Below are 24,575 nucleotides of genomic sequence, written 5' to 3'. Positions count from 1 at the left end.
GGACAGTTTCTTCCCAGCTGTTATCAGGCAACTGAACCATCCTACCACAACCAGGGAGTCAGTCCTGAACTACTATCTACCTCATTGGAGACCCTCGGACTATGCTTTATTGAGCTTTGCTTTGCATTGAAGGGTATTCCCTTACCCTGTATCTGTACACTGTGGTGAACACTGTTACGTGATTGTAATCATTTATAGCTTTTCCGTTGACTGGTTGGCATGCAAAAAAACTCTTTTCACTGTACCTCGGTACACGTGACAATAAACTAAACTGAACTAATACAATTGGTGGGGTTAAGACAGGGAGGAAGGCCGTCAGAACATACTGCATCATGTAGCCTAGTTGCCAAAATGGGCGGAGAAATGGCAGACGGAGTTTAACCCAAGCAAGCACTTTGACAGGTTGAATGTACGGGGGAAAGGTTTCATGACGAGACCCTTAACAGCATTGATGTGCAGGGGGATCTTGGAGTCCAAGTTCATCTCTATACTAAAACTCTTGTTTGTTTGTTTGTTTGTTTGTTTGTTTGTTCCTGAACTACAGCCAAAACGGTACACGATGGCGCGACAGTTTTAGGCCCACCTTACTCACCGTCGTCCCTTTGGTGATAATGAAGAAGTTTCATTGAAATCGGTGTTATATTTTTTAAGTTATTCACATTTTAAAGTTTAAATCTATCTCCTAGGAGGGAGGGGTGGAAGGAGGGGGGTGGAGGTAGGGGAAGGGGGGAAGGGGAGAGTGGGGGGGAGGGGGAGGAGAGGGGAGGAGGGGAGAGTGGGGAGGGAGGGAGGAGAGGGAGGAGGGGGAGAGGGGGGAGGAAGGGGAGGAGGGGGGGGTGGGGAGGGGGAGAGGGGAGAGCGAGAGGAGAAGGATGCTGCACCAATAAAGGATAGATTTGGGACCCAACTTGGTCTAGTAACTCACTAAAGTGCAGCACAAATTGGCCTCCACTGCCTTCTGTGGCAGAGAATTCCACAGATCCACAACTCTCTGGTGAAAATGTTTTTCCTCATCTCAGTCCTAAATGGCCTCCCCTTATTCTTAAACTGTGACCCCTGGTCTGGACTCCCCCAACATCGGAACATTTTTCCTGCATCTAGCCTGTCCAATCCTTTAAGAATTTGAAATGTTTCTATAAGATTCTCTCTCATCCTTCTAAATGAGGCTTTGGAGAGGGTGCAGAGGAGGTTTACCAGAATGCAGCCTGGATTGGAGTTTCAGCCGAAGGGAAAGGTTGGATTTTTCCCCTGGAATGTTGGACTTTGAGAGGAGCTGGAAGAAGTTTATACAATTAGGAGGGGCAGCTTTTGTACACTAAGGGTGGCCGGTGAATGAAACGAGCTGCTGGAGGAGGCAGTTGGGGCAGGTACTAACTGAGCTGGAGGGAGGCAAAATGAAGTCCACTCTGATGCTAACTGGTGGGATTAAAAGCGAGGGAGAGGGAGAGGGAGAGAGAGAGAGAGGGAGGGAGGGAGAGAGAAATGGAAAGAGAGGGAGAGAGAGAGAGAGAGAGAGAGAGAGAGAGAGAGAGATGAGAGAGAGAGAGAGAGAGAGAGAGAGGAGAGAAGAGAGAGAGAGAGAGAGAGAGAGAGAGAGAGAGAGAGAGGGATTTGCATTGTGCACACCATTCTCACACGAGCGTATCACACCACAGCAAGCACAGCGAAGCTCCATCTCTCTGCTCAAGGCGAGGGAGGGGATGCAACAACACAGCCCATGGATGAAGGTGGGCGAGGACTCTGTGTGGCAGAGTGCAGATGCCATGAGCCGCGTTACCTGGTGATTGAGGACAGGGTGTTGTCTCTGGAAACACGTAGCTGGGTGTGTAGGGATTTACCTCTGCGGCAGGAAAAAGCAGAGTGCAACTCTTAACACCATCTCGCCCGTCTCTAACGGCCACTTCCACCTGCTGGTGGGGACGTGACTGACTGATCAAAGAGCACAGGGGGCTGGAAGTCCACGGGAGTCCAGCTGGGATCAGTTAATGGACACAGAGTGCTGGAGGAACTCAGCGGGTCAGGCAGCATCTCTGGAGAGAAGGAATGGGTGACGCTTCGGGTCGGGACCCCCTCTTCAGAGCCATCTCAACCTGAAACGTCACCCATTCCTTCTCTCCAGAGATGCTGCCTGTCCCGCTGAGTTCCTCCAGCATCTTGTGTCTATTAATTGATCCCAGCTGAACTCTCCCCACTCTTCCCCCATCCTTGTTCTCTGACTAGTTTGACCGTCCACCTGTACAGGTTTGTAGGGTGATTGGTTCCTGCAAATTGCCCCTAATGTGTAGGATTCAAAACTGGAATAAGATAGAACTGGTGTACGAGTGATCGTTGGTCGGCACAGACCTGGTGGGCCGAAGGGCCTGTTTCCATGCTCTAAACTAAACTAAATCCCCACATCCTTTCATTCATCAATTTCAAGACCCTCCATCGAAACCATTAAACACGCTTTGACGTTTGTTTTGTTACTGTGGTTCCTTTCTGTAACCTGCTCCATTACCGCTCCACAACTAATTAACAGAGGCTTTACACTTGAGCCTTGGGTTCAGCCATTTTAATTCAGGATCCGCTTGGCTACTGCCTCATGGGTATTATATATCCTCGGTACTGCGCTACATAGCGTGCTATTCCCATAACAACGTTGACTGATTGAAGGGCCGAATAGCCTCCTCCTCCACCTATTGTCTATTGTCTAATTGAAAGATACAGCATGAAAACAGGCCCTTCAGCCCACCGAGTCCATGCTATCGATCACCCATTCACAACCAGTTCTATGTTACCATACTTTCACATCTGGAGGTGTCAGAGGTTATGGGGAGAATGCAGGAGAATATGGCTAGGAGGGAGAAATAGATCAGCCACGATAGAATGGCGGGGTAGACTTGATGGGCCAAATGGCCTAATTCTGCTCCTATTCCTTCTGAACTGATGAGCTACTCCCTTGCACCATAAGGGCAATTTACAGAAGCCAATTAATCAACAAACTGGAGGAAACCCACACGGTCACAGGGAGAACGTACAAACTCCACACAGACAGCACCCGAGGGCAGGATTTAACCTGGGACTCTGAGGCAGCAATTCTACGGCTGGGCCACTGTGCCACACATACTGAGGAAATGCATTAATAAAGCTTGACCCTTGATAGAGAAATCGATCTCTTCCATTCTTCGTTTCAATACTATTAGACGGCCTGCTGTGTCTCCCGGTTACTAACAATTTTAACTCCCCCCTCCCATTCCCACACTGACCTTTCTGTCCTGGGCCTCCTCCACTGTCAGAGTGAGGCACTCTGGCCAAACTGGAGGAACAGCACCTCGTATTCTGCTTGGACAGCTTACAACCTAATGGTATGAACATTGAATTCTCCAATTTTAAATAATATACCCCTTTAACCAAAATTAATCAGGAGTACACTTGACATTAAACAGTAACATTTCTATGCCTCATTGTCACCTACTCCTCATCCAACAATGAAACGTTCTACATTGGCTTGACCATCGTCTGCTTTGATCTGTCCTTTTCAAACCTTACCCTTCCTTATCTCTAGTTACCCTCTACCCGGTTTGAAAAAGGCCCGCTGAGTTACTCCTATCATTCGCCAGGGTAGACGCAAAATGCTGGAGTAACTCAGCGGGACAGGCAGCATCTCTGGAGAGAAGGAATGGGTGATGTTTCGGGTCGAGACCCTTCTTCGATCACTTGCTAGGCTTTGTCCCATCCCTACCTCTCTTTTCCAGCTTTTTCTCTCCCCCTACTGCAATCAGTCTGAAGAAGGATCTCGACCCGAAACATCGCCTCTCCATCTTCTCAGAGATGCTGCCTGACCCGCTGAGTTACTCCAGCACTCTGTGTAACGTCACCTATCCATGTTCTCCACAGATGCTGCCTGACCCGCTGAGTTACTCCAGCACTTAGCACAGATGCTCCTCGACGTACGATATTTCGACTTACGATATTTTGACTTACGATATTTTGACTTTACGATGGCGTAAAAGCGAAACACATTCAGTGGAAACCGTACTTTGAATTTTGGTCTTTTCCTGGGCTACGATATTTCCGATTTACGATGGGTTAATCGGAACGTAGCCCATGGTAAGTCGAGAAGCACCTGGACTTTCCCCGGCACTTTGTGTTCTGCCATTAGATGTACGCTTCCCCATTTAAACTTCAACCAGGCTTTCCCGCGCACGGCTATTAGTAAACCAGTGAAACCACGTCAAATACAGCGGGGAGTGGCCCGAGCGAGCAAGGGGGTTACGGAGATCGGCGGTGCCACACACTGACTCCGGTACCTTCTCCCGTGTGTTGGCGTAGCGGGACCTCAGGAAAGCTGTAGGTAGGGCGGTACGGGTTCTCCTCAAGACGGTCTGAGCGGAAAGGAAGGACAGTGAGAGACAGGAGGCCAAGGGGCAAAGGGAAGAAGACAAGATTCAAGAAGGAGGTCACACAAAGGCAGAAAAATAAATCAGAAACGGGAGCCAAGAAACTCTGAGCTAACCAAGACCGAGATGTCACCACAGACACACTTGCCCCGACTGTGTTTATTCGACAGGGGACTTGCAAGGGAGGTGAAGGCAGACACAAAATGCTGGAGTAACTCAGCGGGTCAGGCAGCATCTCTGGAGAGAAGGAATGGGTGACGTTTCGGGTCGAGACCCTTCTTCAGACTGATGTCAGGGGAGGGGGCGGGATAAAGGTAGGATATAGGTGGAGACAGGAAGACTAGTGGGAGAACTGGGAAGGGGGAGGGGATAGAGAGGGAAAGCAGGGGCTATCTGAAGTTAGAGAAGTCAATGTTCATTTTTCTTCTCTCCGATGCAAGGCAGATGATACTGGCTTAAAATGTAATAGAAATGAAGTGCAGATGCTGGTTTATACCAAAGATCGGCACAAAATGCTGGTGTAACTCAGTGTGGTCAGGCAGCATCTCTGGAGAATATGGATAAGTGACGTTTCGGGTTGGGGCCCGAACCTACAAACATCACACAGGCAGCACCCGAGGTCAGGATGAAACACTGTGAGATCGGGGCTTTACCAGCTGTAGACTTTGGACCTCAGAGATATAGCACGGAAACAGGCCCTTCAGCCCACCAAGTCCACGCCGACCTGCGATCACCCCGTACACTGGCAAGCAGTACAGTTGCTGCCTCACAGCGAATGCAGCGCTGGAGACTCAGGTTCGATCCTGACTACGGGCGCCGTCTGTACGGAGTTTGTACGTTCTCCCCGTGACCTGCGTGGATTTTCTCCGAGATCTTCGGTTTCCTCCCACACTCCAAAGACGTGCAGGTTTGTAGGTTAATTGACTAGGTAAATGTAAAAATTGTCCCTAGTGTGTGTAGGATAGTGCTAGTGTGCGGGGATCGTTGGGCGGCGCGGACTCGGTGGGCCGAAGGGCCTGTTTCCGCGCTGTATCTCTAAATCTAAATCTAAAAAAAACACAATTTTACAACAACCGAATTATCAAAGCCAATTAACCTACAAACTTAGACGTCTTTGGAGAATGGAAGGAAACCCAAGCACCCAGAGAAAACCCACGCGGTCACAGGAAGAACGTACAAACTCCCTGCAGACAGTACCCGAGGTCTGGATCGAACCCGGGTCTCTGGCGCTGTAAAGCAGCAACTCTACCGCTGCGCCACCGTGACGCCCTAAACTGGTTTCCCCAGGTTGCCCAGTGATTTCAGTTTAGAGACACAGCGCGGAAACAGGCCCTTCGGCCCACCGAGTCCGCACCGCCCAGCGATCCCCGCACATTAACACTATCCAACCCAAACCAGGGCCAATTTTTACACATACACCAAGCCAATTAACCTACAAACCTGTACGTCTTTAGAGTGTGGGAGGAAACCGAAGATCTCGGAGAAAACCCAAGCGGTCACGGTGAGAACGTACAAACTCCGTACAGACGGCACCCGCAGTCGGGATGGAACCCGGGTCTACGGCGCTGCAAGCGCTGTGAGGCAGCAACTCTACCGCTGCGCCACCGTGCCACCCTTCAAGTTGATTAATGACTTTCTGCTATTTACCAATCTCTGCTCTTACATTTTCCAACAAATGGGAACATTTCCAAGCCTTTCTTACCCAAACCGTTTACTCCAGAACTTTTTTAGTAAATGGGCATTTGCAGTTCCTTGTATCTACCCCTCTCACCCATATCCACCTATCACTCGCCAGGCCTTCTGAAGAGGAAGCTGCCTTGGCTTGTGTCTGAACAATGGAGCGATGATCTTCTCAACACGACTCTTGTTATATCGCCCATGGAGGGAGGTGGCCACCTTGCAGATTGCGTCATCGATCCACACAGCACGTAAACAGGCCCTTCAGCCCAACACACCCATGTCGGCCAAGATGCCCCGTCTACGCTAGCTCCACTTGCCCACACTTTGTGTCCAGCACTTTGTGGGTTTTGTTTGTAAGCCAGCAACTGCAGTTCCTTGCAGCAAGTCCCCATTTGCCCGTGTTTGACCCATTGCCCTCTAAACCTTGCCCATCCAGGTATCCATCCAAGTGCCTTTTCCCCGGAACGTAGGAGGTTGGATGGAGACCTGGCAGAAGCACGGAAAATTACCAGAGGCATAGATTGGGTAGACAGTCAGAGCCTTTTTTTCCCCAGGGTGGAAAGGTCCAATGCCGGAGGGCAAAGTTAGAAGGGGAGAGGGGGAAAGTTTAATGCAGATACGCAGGGCAAGTTTTTTACCGCAGAGAGCAGTGGATGGCTGGAACACATTGCCAGGGGTGGTGGTTGAGGCAGATTTGATAGTGGCGTTTAGGAGGCTTTTAGATACTGAAAACAAAGAGGGACCTGGCATGGGGGGGTGGGGGGGGGGTGAAGGAAGAGGGGCCACTGGGACTACATTGAATGCGTTTTGTAACTTTGACAGCGCCCTTTATGTGGATACTCTTTGCATACTTTGCGAAACAAAGAATTTCAAGGTAACAAAAACTTTCGGTCTGAAGAAGGGTCTCGACCTGAAACGTCACCTAATCCTTTTCTCCTGAGATGCTGCCTGACCCGCTGAGGTACTCCAGCATTTTGTGTCTACCTTCGATTTGAACCAGTATCTGCAGTTATTTTCCAACACATCGTTCACGGCACCAAATACATGTATCAATCATTCAATCAGGATAGGCACACGGGAGTGCTGGGGAATGGAGTGATGTGGATTACGTGCAGGCAGGTGAGATGGCCTTGTACCAGTCCTTAACTTGGCATCATGTTCCACACTAGGGTTGCCAACTTTTTCACTCCTAAATAAGGGACAAAGGGTGACGTCACCGCCCCACGCCCCACGTGACCTCACCCAGCCAGCGGCCACGTGCTCCCGCTCCACCAATGGCGGCCACCCAGACCGGGAGGCGGGTTGTTACGCAACCTCCGTTAGGCGGCGTCCGGGCCTCTGGGCCTACACTATCCAGTCCTACAGTGTCCGAGCATAAACTGTCAGGCCTACAGCGGCCCCTGGGCCTACACTGTCGGGCATACAGTGTCCTGGCCTACAGTGTCCGGGCCTACAGTGTCCGGGCCTACACTGTCGGGCCTACACTGTCGGGCCTACACTGTCGGGCCTACACTGTCGGGCCTAGAGCGGCCCAGGGCCTACACTGTCGGGCCTACAGCGGCCCCTGGACCTACAGTGTCCGGGCCTACAGTGTCTGGGCCTACACTGTCGGGCCTACAGCTGCGTCCGGGCATACAGTGTCCGGGCCTATAGCGTTTCCCAGACCTAACACGGGACAAGGGCGGTCCCGTACGCAATTTAGCTCAATATACGGGATGTCCCGGCTAATACGGGACTGTTGGCAACCCTATTCGATATGGATATTGTGGGTAGAGGGGCCTGTTCCTGCACTGCACTGTTCCAAGTTCTACATTAAATACTGTCGAAGGCGTTCAGTAGACCACCCAGCCCCTGAGGAACCTTGCTCCCGGTCGGCCAGAGCTGCCCGCCAAGGCTCACCTTACCTCTGCTGACTTTGTGAATCTGCTTGAACATGGCCTTGTACCAGTCCTTCGGCCTCTCCACGTTCTGCAGGACAGAGAACAAGAGAGGAGTTGACAACGGCACCGAGTCCAACGAGGGGGGACCTCATTGAAACGTACAGAACAGTGAAAGGCCTGGGTAGAGTGGATGTGGAGAGGATGTTTCCACTAGTAGGAGAGTCCAGGACCAGAGGTTATAGCCTCAGAATTAAAGGACGTTCCTTTAGGAAGGAAACGAGGCGAAACTTCTTTAGTCAGAGGGTGGTGAATCTGTGGAATTCTTTGCCACAGACGGCTGTGGAGGGCAAGCCAGTGGATATTTTTAAGGCAGAGATGGATAGATTCTTGAGAAGTCGCAGAGAATTCCACAGATTCAGAGAGTTGTGAATCTGTGGAATTCTCTGCCTCAGAAGGCAGTGGAGGCCAATTCTCTGAATGCATTCAAGAGAGAGCTAGATAGAGCTCTTAAGGATAGCGGAGTCAGGGGGTATGGGGAGAAGGCAGGAACGGGGTACTGATTGAGAATGATCAGCCATGATCACATTGAATGGCGGTGCTGGCTCGAAGGGCCGAATGGCCTCCTCCTGCACCTATTGTCTATTGTATCGATTAGTGCGGGTGTGAGGGGTTATGGGGAGAAGGCAGGAGAATGGGGTTAGGAGGGAGAGATAGATCAGCCATGATTGAATGGCGGAGTAGACTTGATGGGCCGAATGGCCTAATTCTGCCCCTATTACTTATGACCTTACGTCGTGCTCGCGATGGCGACCGGGTGGACAGAGAGGGCCCCCCCACAATGGGTCAGACTCCCCCTCACCTTGATCCCCAGATCCTCGGGAGCGATGAAGTACGAGTGGGCGCCGCGCGGACTGCTCTGTCGCCGTGTGTCCGCGTGCACGGCAGGGATGAATGCTTCCACAGTTGGTAGCGGAGCGGCGGCCATCTGATCCATCAATCTGTCCGGCGCGGAGTCTACAGGCAAAGTAAAGGACACAAATATGCACAAGTCACAAAAATATACCAACTTTCGCAGCGACGTTTAAACCATCAGATCCCACAATGCCTAATATGGCTGCAAGTGGAGTCACTGTTTACCTCAGGAGACCAGCACTGTTCCAATGCAAGAGAGTACACCCATCAGCCAAAACATTATGACCACCTGCCTAATATGCTGTTGGTCCTCCGTGTACAGCCCCATACGCAGCAGGGTGCGATGCACTGTGTATTGTGACACATTCCCCCCGTGACCACCATTAACGCTTTCTGTGACTTGTGCCACAGTCGACCTTCTGTCGGTTCGGACCAGACGGGACAGCCTTCGTTGCCCTCGTGCATCGATGAGCCTTGGGCGCCCAACACCCTGTCTGTCGCCAGTTTGTGGTTTGTCCCTCCTCGGACCACTGTCGGTAGGTACTCACCACTGCTGACCGGGAGCACCCCACAAGCCTTGCCGTTTCAGAGATGCTCTGACCCAGTCGTCTGGCCATAACAATTTGGCCCTTGTCAAAGTCGCTCAGGTCTTTACTCCTGCCCATTTCTCCTGCATCCAACACATCAACTTCAAGAACTGACTGTTCACTTCCTGCCTAATATATCCCACCCCTTGACAGGTGCCATTGTAACAAGATAATCAATGTTGTTCACTTCGCCTGTCAGTGGTCATAATGTTATGGCTGATCGGTGTACAGAGGGCAGCACCCACTGAGGGATTTCACCCTCGAGTGCCCAAAGCTACATGGCATCACGTGGGTATCAGAGGGGTGGCACGGTGGCACAGCGGTGGAGTTGCAGCCTTACAGCGCCAGAGACCCGGGTTCGATCCTGACCTGATCCGAGTGCTGTACGTACGGAGTTTGCATGTTTTCACTGTGACTGCGTGGGTTTTCTCCGGGTGTCCCGGTTTCCTCCCGTACTCCAAATACGTGCAGGTTTGTACGTTAATTGGCTTTGAGTTAAAAAAATTGTAAATTGTCCCTAGCGGGTATGATAGTGCTAGTGTACGTGGTGAACACTGGGCAGTGTGGGCCGAAGGGCCTGTTTCCACGCTGTTTCTCTGTATCTATATCACTAGTTTGCCTGCTGTCATAAGTTCATAAATGATAGGAGCAGAACTAGGCTATTCGGCCCATCAAGTCTACTCCGCCATTCATGCCTAATTGATCTACCTTTCCTACTCAACATCCTCCTGCCTTCTCCCCATAACCTCTGACACCTGTACTATTCAAGAATCTGTCTACCTGCACCTTAAAAATATCGATTTATTCACAAAATGCTGGAGTAACTCAGCAGGTCAGGCAGCATCTCGGGAGAGAAGGAATGGGTGACGTTTCGGGTCGAGACCCTTCTTCAGACTGCTCCACTTTAAAAATATCCATTGACTTCCACAGATTCACCACCCTCTGGCTAAAGAAATCCCTCCTCATCTCCTTCCTAAAGGAACGTCCTTTTATTCTGAGGCTGTGCCCTCTAGTCCTGGACTCTCCCACTAGTGGAAACATCCTCTCCACATCCACTCTATCCAGGCCTTTCTCTATTTTGTAAGTTTCACTGAGGTACTCCCACTCTTCCTTCTCGGAACTTCCCCCCCATCTTCTTCCCAAAGGTCCGTCCATTGATTCTGAGGCTGTGGCCTCTCCCAAGCTGGGGAATCTGCCCGGACTGATTGCTTGCAGGAACAAAAGCTTTTGTAAAGGAAGGAAGGACATTTTCTGTTCGCTGCTCTTACCTGCCTGACTGTTCAGCCTCTTCTGTTGCTCTGGTGAGAGAAAACATAGTTTAGGTGCATTGCTCTGAGCAGGATATATAACCCACCACTCACATTGGGTACGATGGTCCCCAGATGCCACCTCACCTCCTTTCACAGCCAGAGCACGCCTCATGTCTAATTAGGGTTGCCAACTGACCCCTGTTAGCCCGGACATCCTGTATTTTGGTCTAAATGGGTTTGTCCCATACTGGATCGCCCTTGTCCCGTATTAGGCCCGGATAGTGTAGGTCCGGACACTGTAGGCCCGGACACTGTAGGCCCGGACAGTGTAGGCCCAGACTGTGTAGGCCCAGACAGTGTAGGTCTGGAGACTGTAGGCCCGGACAGTGTAGGCCCGGACAGTGTAGGTCCGGACACTGTAGGCCCGGACACTGTAGACCCGGACAGTGTAGGCTCGGACAGTGTAGGCCCGGACAGTGTAGGCTCGGACGGTGTAGGCCCGGACACTGTAGGTATGGATGGTGTAGGCCCAGACACTGTAGGCCCGGACACTGTAGGCCTGGACACCATAGGTCCGGACACTGTAGGCCTGGACAGTGTAGGCTTGGACAGTGTAGGTCCGGACACTGTAGGCCCGGACACTGTAGGTCCGGACAGTGTAGGCCCGGACAGTGTAGGCCCAGTGGCCCGGGCGCCACCTAACGGAGGTTGCGTCGCAACGCGCCTCCCGGCCCGGGCGGCCGCCGTTGGTGGAGTGGGAGCACGTGGCCGCTGGCTGGGTGAGGTCACGTGGGGGCGGGGCGGTAACGTCATCCTTTGTCCCTTATTTGGGAGTGAGGACGTTGGCAACCCTATGTGTAACACACTCGACTAATGGTCAATAGTCCATGATAATGAATGTTAACAATCTGGTCCATTTATAGAATCAAACAGCATGGAAACAGGCTCTTCAGCCCATCCATCTTCATCAGTCTGAAGAAGGGTCTCGACCCGAAACGTCACCCATTCCTTCTCTCCAGAGATGCTGCCTGTCCCGCTGAGAAACTCCAGCATCTTGTGTCTACCTTCCGCCCAACTTGCCCACGCCAACCAATATGGCCCCTCTACGCTAGTCCCACCTGCGTGCATTTGGCCCATATCACTCTAAACCTGTTCTATCCATGTACCCATCTAAATGTTTCTTAAATGTTGTGCCTCAACTACCTCCTCTGGCAGCTCGTTCCAAACACCCACCATACCTTTCTGTAAAAAAAAAATTATCCCTCAGGTTCCTATTAAATCTTTCCCCCCTCACCTTAAACCTATGTCCTCTGGTTCATGATTCCCCTGCTCTGGGCAAGAGACTCAATTCTTGCTATTGAGGGCGTGCAGCGTAGGTTCACTAGGTTAATTCCCGGAATGGCCGGACTGTCATATGTTGAAAGACTGGAGCGACTAGGCTTGTATACACTGGAATTTAGAAGGATGAGAGGAGATCTTATCGAAACGTATAAGATTATTAAGGGGTTGGACACGTTAGAGGCAGGAAACATGTTCCCAATGATGGGGGAGTCCAGAACAAGGGGCCACAGTTTAAGAATAAGGGGTAGGCCATTTAGAACTGAGATGAGGAAAACTTTTTCAGTCAGAGAGTTGTGAATCTGTGGAATTCTCTGCCTCAGAAGGCAGTGGAGGCCAATTCTCTGAATGCATTCAAGAGAGAGCTAGATAGAGCTCTTAAGGATAGCGGAGTCAGGGGGTATGGGGAGAAGGCAGGAACGGGGTACTGATTGAGAATGATCAGCCATGATCACATTGAATGGCGGTGCTGGCTCGAAGGGCCGAATGGCCTCCTCCTGCACCTATTGTCTATTGTCTATTGAGACTCTGTGCATTTACCCGATCTGTTCCTCTCATGGTTTCATACACCTTGCAAAGTTGCCCCCTAGGACACAGAGATGGCCGGGCGAGGGGAGAAGAGGGACGTCGGTTGGTGGGAACCGCTCCAGTACATCGAGCGCACGGGCCGATTGGATGCTGAATAATGGCGCCAAAAATGGCTGCACCCGCATGTGTAATAGATGCAAGAGGAAATTCACTGTGCAGTTGCAGAGGTGACAACTAAAACACCATTGCCCCTTGCTGCGCTGCGCTGCGTTACCTCGATTATGCTGCAGCAGGACTATGGTCGGGTTGACAGACGTGGTGGACGGGTAGGCCGAGAACCTGCTGGATGGGGCCAACAGCGGGTAGGAACCCACGCTCTCCACCGACGGCACTCCTTCACCTATTCTGGGCGGACCATCCTTCCAGACAAGAGAACACAGAGTCAGCGATGCTCAACTTCCTGAACCGTTCCCTCCACACACCCCCCTATTGAGAAATCCAAAGCCTACTTCCAAAAAAAAGGCGGAGGTTTAGCAAACAACAGGCTTCGTCCCGACCCCCCACCCCCCCCACCCCCCTCCCTCAACCACAAGCGATGCGTCAGGGGAAGCGTAGGCAGGTCGGGCGGCATTCACAGTGCATGCAGCCCTCTGTCTAACCCAGCAAGACAACACGTGGAACGGCGCGGTGGCGCAGCGGTAGAGTTGCTGCCTCACAGCGCCAGAGACCCAGGTTCGATCCTGACTATGGGTGCTGTCTGTGTGGACCAAAGATACCAGAGGAACAAGATGGCCCACTCTATTGAAATCGCCTATACTGAAGTGTAGTATGCAAAGGAGCGTAACGTCCACCATTTTAGTAGGCAAAACCCGCCGTCTGCTCTGCCTCTCGCAGTGTAATCAGTGTTTTGGGGGAACAGTATGTGTGATGATGCCATTATAATGCAGAATATATCTCATCTATCAATTCACAGATTTTTGTTATTTTTCTTTTTAAATGTTTCTGCACGTTTCTGCCTACTAAAATGGCGCCGTGACGTGCTACGGTTTTTAGGGTCGAGTGGTCTATCTTGCTCCTCTAGTATCTTTGATGTGGAGTTTGTACCTTCTCCCCTTGACCTGCATGGGTTTCCTGCAGGTGCTCTGGTTTCCTCCCACATCCCAGAGATGTGTGGGTTTGTAGTTTAATTGGCCCTCTGCAAATTGTGCCAAGTGTGTAGGATAGACCTAGTGTACGAGTGAAGGTAGGCACAAAATGCTCAGCGGGTCAGGCAGCATCTCTGGAGAAAAGGAATGGGTGATATTTCGGGTCAGAACTCTTCTGGTCTGATGAAAGGGTCCCGACCCAAAACGTCACCTATTCCTTTTCTCCAGAGATGCTGCCTGACCCGCTGAGTTACTTCAGCTTTTTGTGTCTATCTTCAGTATAAACCAGCATCTGCAGTTCCTTCCTGCACAAAGTGTATGGGTGATCGATTGTTGGTGCGGACTTGGTGGGCAGAAGGGCCTGTTTCCATATTGTATTTCTAAACTAAACTAAACCCCCAAAAACTCAACAAGAATCCCCTCACCGATCACCAGAGGTTGCCATTTGGCCCATCCAGACTCCACTGGTTCTTTGAAAGAGCCTCGGTTTGCTGCATAATTTCGTAAGTGTTAGGAGCAGAATTAAGCCATTCGGCCCATCAAGTCTACTCCACTAATCAACCATGGCTGATCTATCTTTCCCTCTTAACCCCATTCTCCTGCCTTCCCCCCATAACCCCTGACACCCGTACTAATCAAACTAAACACCAATTTGCTGCTGTTCCATCTTGCCCTGAGAAATCTCCGAGAGATTGGAAGTTGCCATTGAAACTCTTCTTCCCTCCACTCTGTGGACCCATCACGTTTTAGACACTCTGCTCAACTCTGCCCATTGAATGGATGAGAACCAATGCCTTCAGCACCTCTCAGCTCCTCGACTCTCCTGTCACCGGGAGCAGTATCCCTTCAGCATCACCAGGTACACGTTTGGTTCCTGCTATTCCAAGCTTCCTGAGCGTCACGGTGGCGCGGCGGGTAGAGCTGCTGCCTTACAGGGCCCGGGTTTGATCCTGACCTCGGGTGCTGCCTGTGTGGAGTTTCACCTTCTCCCAGTCACCGTGTGGATTTCTACTGTCTCTTCCCGCCTCCCAAACACGTGCGGGTCTGTAGGTTAATTGGCCTCTGTGTAAATTGTCCCGAGTGTGTAGGATAGTGCTAGTGTACGGGGTGATTGCCGGTCGGAGCAGACTCGGTGGGCAGGATGGCCTCTTTCCCCACTCTACCACTAAAGTCTAAAGTCCTCCTATTCACATACAAAGCCCTAAACGGGCTTCCCCCCCCCCCCCCCCCGCCCCTACATCAAAAATCTTCTAACCCACCTCTCTAACTCCAGGTCCCTCAGGTCGGCCGACTTGGGGCTACTCACTATCCCGCGGTCTAGGCTTAAGCTCAGGGGTGACCGCGCTTTTGCGGTTGCAGCTCCTAGACTGTGGAACAGCATCCCTCTCCCCATCAGAACTGCCCCCTCCATCGACTCCTTTAAGTCCAGGCTCAAAACCTATTTCTACTCCCTAGTGTTTGAGGCCCTCTGAGGGGGCGCTGTGAACTGTTTATGTATGTGCTGTTATGTTCGTTTCTTAGTACCTGAACTGATGTACAGCACTTTGGTCAACGTGGGTTGTTTTTAAATGTGCTATACAAATAAAATGGACATACTGTAGATACATAGAATATAGGTGCAGGAGGAGGCCATTCGGCCCTACGTCCCAGCACGGCCATTCAATGTGATCATGGCTGACCATCCACTATCAGTACCCCGTTCCTGCCTTCTCCCATCAGCCATGATCACGGTGAATGGCGGTGCTGGCTCGAAGGGCCGATTGGTCTCCTCCTGCACCTATTGTCTGTTGTCTATTATTGTCTATAAGGCAGGAGAATGGGGTTGGGAGGGAAAGATAGATCAGCCATGATTGAATGGCAGAGTAGACTTGATGGGCCGAATGGTGTGATCCTGCTCCTAGAACTTGAAAAAGGGCCAAAGGGCCTGATTCCATGTTGTATCACAAAAAATAAACCAAACGCCTGGTTCACCTTCAGTTAAATCACCTTAAAGAATAACAATGACGTTTCCAAACTACATAGACAGACAATTCTTCCCCCACTAGGGTTTGAGAGCCGGAACAACATAGCTATACGGGGGGAGGTTTGAGTCATTGCTGGTTAGGTTGCCACCTTTGGCCAATATAGGCACGGCAAGGAACAGACTCATAACACAGCAAGCAATGCATGCACAGCACTGGCCCAGTGCCCAGCAGTGGATCTTTGAAGACTTCCCAACACTGAGACCTGGCTACCAAAGCCAAGCGGTCGCTTCCCGCGTGCGCCAATGCAGTTATCGCATGCAGTGTCCATGCAAGGCAGGGTGCGGGCGCAGCGGCTGTGGAGAGGGCCGCCGGCCGACAGCAAGGCTGGGTAGGGGGACGGGCGTGGGAGGGGAGGAGAGGCTTGATCAGGCTGGGTTAAAGAAGCACTAATCCCAGCATGGCGATATCCAGCGCTCGGGAGCGGGGAGCCAGGGTGGTGCGGCGGGTAGGCGGTCAGTCAGGGTGGCAGCCATGGGTGGCAAGGAGTTAGGCTGGGTGGCACAGAGCTGGCAAGAGGGGGGGGATGTGGGTGGGTGGGTGGCAGGTAGCAAGGTGAGAACCCCAGGGTCTTACTGTAGGCGTGGGCCGGTGGGCGATCTCGGAGTCGGCGTGGCGGTGCAGGATGGCAGCGGGCGGTGGCAGCGTGGGCACGTGTGGGTTAACGGGGGAGGTGGAGGACGAGGAGCAGGAGGAGGCCGGGGAGGGGCTCTGCCCCTTCTGCAGGTGAGGCGGGATGAAGTCGTCGAGGGTCGGCAAGGTGAGGCGTGCCGAGGATGGGCGCGGTGGCTGTGTGGGCGACGAGGTGGGTTCGGCTGGCACCAGGCCTGGCACAGCCCCACACGGGCTCCCTCCACCCGCGGTCCTCTCCGCCGTGGCAGCGGGCGCCCACGCCTCACCCTGCGCTAAGTCCTGCAGGAAGAGAGCCGCCGTTCAGACTGAAGAAGGGTCTCGACCCGAAACGTCACTCATTCCTTCTCTCCAGAGATGCTGCCCGTCCCGCTGAGTGACTCCAGCGTTTTGCGTCCGTCCTTGACGTTACTGCACATGGCCGCATTCTCCACTGACCCTTAGCTTCACTGTGAACCCACGTAGCTGGTGGCTGAAGGGGCAGTGCAGGGCCTTGACGGTGGGGTGGGCCCCTGGAGGCCCTGCAGCAGCCTGGGGCTCGGCTGGCCCAGGCCCTGCTCCAAGAGGCCGAGGTGTGGACCAGACGCGGCCTACAGCGGCGGAGGACACCAAGGCAGCGCTTGGCCAGGCCCACCCTGCAACGCCGCCATGACAACGGGCCTTCACAGTCAGGTCAAGATCCCTGCACTTACAACAGGGACTTGAAAGTGGCGCCCAATCTGGCAAGTCTGTACACTTTCTCAGTGCGCTACTGCTGTACACCTGTACTGTATCTAGGGTTGCCAACTTTCTCACTCCCAAATAAGGGACAAGGTGACATCACCGCCCCGCGCCTCACGTGACCTCACCCAGCCAGCGGCCATGTGTTCCCGCTCCACCTAGGCCGGGAAACGGGTTACTACGCAATCTCCATTAGGCAGCGCCCGGGCCTCCGGGCCTACACTGTCTGGGCCTGCACTGTCTGGGCCTGCACTGTCCGGGCCTACATTGTCTGGGCCTACACTGTCCGGGTCTACTCTGTCCGGACCTACAGTGTCCAGGCCTGCACTGAGTGGGCCTACAGTGTCCGAGCCTAGTGTCCGGGCCCACAGCACCCCTCGGGCCTAATAAGGGACAAGGGCGGTCCCATACAGGACAAACCAATTTAGCCCAATATATGGGATGTCCCGGCTAATACATAGAAACATAGAAACATAGAAAATAGGTGCAGGAGTAGGTAATTCGGCCCTTCGAGCCTGCACCGCCATTCAATATGATCATGGCTGATCATCCAGCTCAGTAACCAGTACCTGCCTTCTCTCCATACCCCCTGATCCCTTTAGCAAAAAGGGCCACATCTAACTCTCTCTTAAATATAGCCAATGAACTGGCCTCAACTACCTTCTGTGGCAGAGAATTCCACAGACTCACCACTCTCTGTGTGAAGAAATGTTTTCTCATCTCGGTCCTAAAAGACTTCCCCCTTATCCTTAAGCTGTGACCCCTTGGTTCTGGACTCCCCCAACATCGGGAACAATCTTCCCGCATCTAGCCTCTCCAACCCCTCAAGAATTTTATATTTTTCTATAAGATCCCCCCTCAGTCTTCTAAATTCCAGCGAGTACAAGCCCAGTCTATCCAGTCTTTCTTCATATGAAAGTCCTGCCATCCCAGGGATCAATCTGGTGAACCTTCTCTGTACTCCCTCTAAGGCAAGAACGTCTTTCCTCAGATTAGGAGACCAAAACTGCACACAATACTCCAGGTGCGGTCTCACCAAGGCCCTGTACCACTGCAGTAGAACCTCCCTGCTCCTAAACTCAAATCCTCTTGCTATGAATGCCAACATACCAATAGGGGACAGTTAGCAACCCTAACTGTATCTGAGATGCTTATCTAAGATGTATCTAAATGCTTATGTGTAGTGATACTTGTATTGAACTGTATACAAAAATGAATCTCACTGTACCCTCGGTACATGTGGCAAATAAAGTACCATAGCAGTCCATGGTCAGAGCAACATCACTCTGTCCAAACCTCAGGCATCCCCCTCGATCTCTGGTCACCAGGTGTGACATCCTCTTGTTTAAAAGCCAGCATGTGGACAAAATGCAGCAGCGGGAAGGTCAAACCACGCCAAGTAACGATGACCGGCACACAATGCTGGGGTAACTCAGCAGGTCAAGCAGCATCCTGCTGAGTTACTCCAGCACTTTGTGTCTATCTTCGGTATAAACCAGCATCTGCAGTTCCTCCCTACAGAGGTAATGATGCAGAGGTTTTGAAGGAAGAGGCCATTGATTACTCTCTCGATATCACGGTAGCTCAGTGGGTCAGGCAGCATCCCCAGAGAACATGGAGGCATCTTCTCCGGAGATGCTGCCTGACCCGCTGAGTTACTCCAGCACTTTGTGCCTTCTTTTGTAAACCACCAGCTGTAGTTCCACAGCGGTAGAGTTGCTGCCCCACAGCACCAGAGACCCAGGTTCGTTCCTGACTACAGATGCTGTCTGTGCAGAGTTTGCATGTTCTCCCTGTGACCACGTGGGTTTTCTCCGGGTGCTCCAGGTTTCCTCCCACACTCCAAAGATGTGTGTGCAGGATAGAACTAGTGCATCGCTGGTCGGCATGGACTCGGAGGGCCAAAGGGCCTGTTTCTACGCTGTATCACTAATCTAAACTGAACTACTTCCTTGTGTCTGCAGATTACTCTCTCTGCAGAAGGCTCCTCACAACATGCCTCCGCCCAACTCCCTCAACAGGGCGGCACGGTGGCGCAGCGGTAGAGTTGCTGCCTAACAATGCTTACAGCACCGGTGACCCGGGTTCGATCCCGACTACGGGTGCTGTCTGTATGGAGTTTGTACATTCTCCCCGTGACCCGCGTGGGTCTTCTCCGGGCGCTCCTGTTTCCCCCCACACTCCAAAGGCGTACAGGTATGTAGGTTAATTGGTTCCGGTAAATTGTCCCTAGTGTGTGTAAGATAGATCTATCTAGTGAGCACGGATGTTTGCTGGTCGGTGCGGTCTTGGTGGGGCCCACAGGCCTGTTTCCCCACTGCATCTATACACTAAACAAAACTAAACTAATCTAAACTAAACTACATTAAATTAATCCAAACGAAACAAAACTAAATTAATCTAAACTGAACTAAATTAATCTAAATTAAACTAGGCTAGTCTAAACGAAACTAAATTAAATTAATCTAATTAAACTAAACTAGTCTAAACTAAACTAAATTAAATTAATCGAAACTAAATTAAACTAAACTAGTCTAAACTAAACTAAATTAAATTAATCTAAATTAAACGAAATAAATCTAAACTGAACTAAACGAATGTAAACTGATCAGACAGAGCCTGCGGTGTAACAGTGAAGCACAGTCTCCAGACAGTGTTGTGTGTTACAGTGTGAAGGCTGGTGCCATGTGGAAGGCTGAACCACCTACGATACAGTGCCCACACACACACCAAAGGGCCAGTGAGCATCAAACCACGAAAGCCACTCACAGGCAGGCATGCACGTCTTTGCTGGAATAGAGTGGTCACAGAGACTAAAGTAAGGGGGTGGGTTTGGGGGGGAGTGGTGAACGGTGATTTTGGTGGTGGTGGGGGTGGTAGTGAGTGGACCTTTTCAAAGGGTGTGTGGGGGGGGGAGAGGATGAGAAAACGGCACACGCACGCAAACACACGCACGCAGGCACGCACGCAGAGTGAACGTTAAATAGATACCCCGCTGCCTCCGTTTGCCCCGTAAAGGGGACTCCCTCGAGCAGTGGCTCGATGCTCCGCTGGTCTCGTGCCCACGGCGGGCATCTCCTCACGATCCGTCTCCGGCCGTCCGCCGCCTCCAGCCTGGGGCGAGGGGGTGTGAAGTGGGGGTCCGCGGGGAGCGGGCGAGGGGGCGCCAGCATCGCCGCCCTGGTGGCAGGAGGGCAGCGGTGGGCGGCGGGGCGGAGGGGCCAGGGCCACGTACAGGTTGGATACCTTCCTCTGTGGTGGGGCATTGGGTGCGGGCACAGTGCCACCATCACTCCCCCTGGCGGAGGGGGCACCTAGCACCCTACCGCTGCCGGGACACAGCACAACAAGCTCCTCAGTGTATGCGCTGCGCTCAGGTCTGATGTGGATGTAGTCTAGGATGGGGACTGGGGCCAAATGGGACAACTTGACCTTGTTGGAAGGGCGCCAAGCAAAGCTCTCCTCTCTTGGTGGGAGGGGGACGGGAGGGGGCTACTCACCAACAACAAAAAGCAACACAACGCAAACAACACAAAAGGAAATTTAAAAAAGATAAAGTAAGTAGAGGGAAATGAAACCAGAGGAAAACAATTAACAGTTGTTGAATCACAAACTTGACATAGAGTTGCTGCCTCACAGCGCCAGAGACCCGGGATCGATCCTGACTACGGGTGCTGTCTGTACGGAGTTTGTACGTTCTCCCTGTGACCTGCGTGGGTTTTCTCCGGGTGCTCCGGTCTCCTCCCACACTCCCAAGACGTGCAGGTTTGGAGGTCCATTGGCTTTGGTAAAAGACTGCAAATTGTCCCTAGTGTGTGTGTGTGTGTGTGTGTGTGTGTGTGTGTGTGTGTGTGTGTGTGTGTGGGATAGTTCTAGTGCACGGGGTGATCGCTGGTCGGCACGGACTCCGTGGGCCGAAGGGCCTGTTTCCGCGCTGTATCTCTTCAACTAATCTGAACGACGGTGAGATCCCCTTGTCCAAATAGACCCCTTCCAGAGCCATCTGCTCAAACTTCCTTGCATTTACTTCAAGCTCCCTCACAGTTTGGCTTCTTCTCTCTTGCGCATTCTTTATATATTCCCACTACTGCCTCCTTGTTGCTTCTGTATTTCATCCCCCCCCCCCCCGTCACCTGGTTAGTTCTCAATTCCTGGAATATTCCTCTTAAACCTGTATTTCTTTCCCCCCCCCCCCCCCCCCCCCCCCCCCCTCTCCCCTCCACCTTCAAAGTTCTCATTTCATTTATCCCCAAACTTTTCACCACAAGACATGTCGTCTGGCTTGTTGTCAAGATTCGTGGTCAATAATACTTGTGCGTAACACTGCGCAGTCTTGTTTCCCTGGCCCCATATATAGGTTCCTAAGTACTCGGAGCAGTATTAGGCCATTCGGCCCATCAAGTCTACTCCGCCATTCAATCAAGGCTGATCTATCTCTCCCCCTCAACCTCATTCTCCTGCCTTCTCCCCACAACCCCTGACGCCCGGTACTAATCAAGAATCAGTCAATTTCCGCCTTAATAATACCCATCGACTTGGCCTTGGCAATGAATTCCACAGATTCACCGCCCTCTGACTAAAGAAATTCCTCCTCGTATCCTTTCTAAACGATGTCAGTTGAATGCGATCAGATTATCCTGTTAAATAACAAATTACTTTGGACAGAGGTCAACTGAACCTCTTCCGCTGTCAGAGTGAGGCCACACCCAAATTGGGGGGGACAACACCTCATATTTTGCTTGTGCAGCTTACAACCCAGCAGTATGAGTACTGATTTCTCCAATTCTAAGTAACCCTGCATTCCCCCTCTCCATCCCTCCCCCACCCTGCTCATCCTGCTAGTGTTACTGTTCGTATCCCCTGGTTATCACCCCCACCACAACCAACAATGGACCAGGTAATTATCAGGCATCTGAACCATGCTACCATCAACTAGAGAGCAGTCCTGAACTACTATCTTCCTCATTGGAGACCTTCAGGCTATCTTTGATCGGACTTTACTGGAGTTTATCGTGCACTAAAGGTTCATGTTATTCTCTTCATCATGTATCTGTACACTGTGGACGGCTCGATTGTAATCATGTATTGTCTTTCCGCTGACCGGTTAGCACGCAACAAAAGCTTTTCACTGTACCTCGGTACACGTGACACTAAACTAAACTCAAACTCAAATTCACTGTGGGCTCTTTGGCTGTCTGTGCCGGCTCTGATTTGTTCTGTACCTTTATCATGCCCCTAGTTTCTCTCTCCCCTGACTCTCAGTGTGAAGATCGGACTTTACTGGCTTTACCTTGCACGAGAAAAGGTTATTCCCTTATCCTGTATCTATCTGTACACTGCGAATGGCTCGATTGTAATCATGTATTGTCTTTCCGCTGACTGGTTAGCGCGCAACAAAAGCTTTTCACTGCACCTTGGTACACGTGACAATAAACTAAACTGAACTGAAGAAGGGGCTCGACCCGAGACGTCGCCTATTCCTTTTTCTCCAGAGAAGCTGCCTGACCCGCTGAGCCACTCCAGCACTTTGTGTCTATCCAAGGAGAGAAGACTGTGTACCTGAGGCGATGCCTTGTGGTCACCGGGCAGATTTGGACGTACGCTACGAAACCCTTTGGCAGCCAGCGAGGATGGAGAGGTTTCTCCATTGGTCTCGCCAGACGAGGTGTCTGGAGGGATCGCCGGCAGGAGGCAGCCAATGTCGCAACCAAGGACGCCCTCCGCAGGTCCAGAGAAGAGAAAAGTCCGCTCCCTCCCTCCTGCATTCAGCTCGGTACCTGCATCTTCATAGACATCTAGAGGGAAGGGAGGGGGGGGTAGAGAGAGAAGGGAGAGTCACTCACACTGTAGAACAGAAGTCTCGCCTTCACGACGGGTCTGACGAAGGGTCTCGGCCCGCAACGTCACCCATCCCTTCTGTCCAGAGACGCTGCCTGTCCCGCTGAGTTACTCCAGCATCTTGTGTGTCTGTATCTTCGGGACTTTTTTTCCACCACGGTGGGTGACGGCTGGTTGTGAGCTGTGTGTTGCCACGGCAACCCGCTCTAAACACGGTGGCCTTTGCAATCCCTGATCTCCCCGCTCGCACAATGTCGCATTGATGGCCGCAGATGAAGGCGCGCATTGTTCCCCAGCGACCATAATTCCCCCACGGAGACAGAACATCCCCCCCACCCCCCCCCCCCCCCCCGAAAAAAGTCAAATTATTCGCATTGTTGACTGATGGTTCGCAGCGCAGCAGAGCAGGCCGGGGGATGTCACAAAGAGCCCGGTTTGGACAGAAATACGTTCATTGTCGCGTAGGCCGGCTGGAGAACAAAGCAAGCCCTTCCAAGGATTTACTGGTGAGAACTGCCCCCGGTAAAGAGGGGGCTGCAGAGAAACAAAAAGAAAATCCTGGAAACTCAAACCTTCCTCCCTAACATTGATCACAAACAAGCCGGAGGTTTGGTCTTTCACACAAAGTTCACGCTCATTAGGTTCTAGGAGCAGAGTTAGGCCATTCGGGCCCATCATGTTTTCTTAGGGTTGCCAACTGTCCCGTATTATCCGGCACATCCCGATTTTGGGCTAAATTGGTTTTAGATTTTTTTTTTAGATTTAGAGATACAGCGCGGAAACAGGCCCTTCGGCCCACCGAGTCCGCACCGCCCAGCGATCCCCGCACATTAACACTATCCTACACACACTAGGGACAATTTTTACATTTTACCCAGTCAATTAACCTGCATACCCGTACGTCTTTGGAGTGTGGGAGGAAAACCGAAGATCTCGGAGAAAACCCACGCAGGTCACGGGGAGAACGTACAAACTCCGTACAGACGGCGCCCGTAGGTCAGGATCGAACCTGAGTCTCTAAGCGCTGCATTTCGCTGTAAGGCAGCAACTCTACCGCTGCGCCACCGTGCCGTCACTTGTCCTGGGTTTGTCCCGGACCGGACCGCCCTTGTCCCGTATTAGGCCCGGGGGGGCACTGTAGGCCTAGACGCTGTAGGCCCAGACAGTGTAGGTCCAGACAGTGTAGGCCCGGACGCTGTAGGTCCTGACAGTATAAGTCCAGACAGCGTAGGCCCAGACAGTGTAGGTCCAGACAGTGTAGGCCCGGATGCTGTAGGTCTGGAGAGTGTAGGCCCAGACAGTGTAGGCCCGGAGCCGCCTAACGGGGGTTGCGTAGCAACCCACCTCCTGGTGCAGGCGACCACCATTGGTGGAGCGGGAGCACGTGGCTGCTGGCTGGGTGAGGTCACGTGGGGCGTGGGGCGGTGACGTCACCTTGACCCGTATTTGGGAGTGAGATAGTTGGCACCCCCTAAGTCTACTCCGCCATTCAGTCATGGCTCTCATTCTCAGCCCCATTCTCCTGCCATCTTCCCATAAACCTTGACTCCCACACGAATCAAGAATCTATCCCTCTTCATTGACAGCCTCCAGTCTTCTGTGGCAATGAATTCCACAGATTCACCACAGATTCATAGGGTGCTGGGGTCTGGACGAGCTGGCCAACT

General features: G+C 52.1%; 1 protein-coding gene across 11 annotated transcripts in view; it reads right to left on the bottom strand.

The window, feature by feature from the left end:
* Nucleotides 1-23,110, bottom strand: part of sorbs1 (sorbin and SH3 domain containing 1) — a 138,321-nt gene extending 115,211 nt beyond the window's left edge. For 4 of the 11 annotated variants that reach the window (XM_078428527.1, XM_078428533.1, XM_078428530.1 and 1 more), the window contains exons 1-5: nt 20,062-20,274; nt 12,829-12,973; nt 10,707-10,736; nt 8,799-8,953; nt 7,964-8,027 (exon numbers count right to left, since the gene is read on the bottom strand). In XM_078428527.1, coding sequence (XP_078284653.1) covers nt 7,964-8,027; nt 8,799-8,953; nt 10,707-10,736; nt 12,829-12,973; nt 20,062-20,145 — 478 coding nt within the window. In that variant the 5' untranslated portion in view covers nt 20,146-20,274. Of the gene's footprint in view, nt 1-1,777; nt 1,841-4,289; nt 4,365-7,963; nt 8,028-8,798; nt 8,954-10,706; nt 10,737-12,828; nt 12,974-20,061; nt 20,275-22,913 lie in introns of those variants that run through there. The other 7 variants (XM_078428523.1, XM_078428524.1, XM_078428526.1 and 4 more) reach the window with 3 other exon arrangements.
* Between the last annotated feature and the right edge of the window lie 1,465 nt (nt 23,111-24,575).

This window comes from Rhinoraja longicauda, chromosome 35, assembly GCF_053455715.1.
Source record: "Rhinoraja longicauda isolate Sanriku21f chromosome 35, sRhiLon1.1, whole genome shotgun sequence".
In the NCBI taxonomy this organism is placed as follows: domain Eukaryota; kingdom Metazoa; phylum Chordata; class Chondrichthyes; order Rajiformes; family Arhynchobatidae; genus Rhinoraja; species Rhinoraja longicauda.
This window is presented reverse-complemented; position numbering and strand designations above follow the sequence as displayed.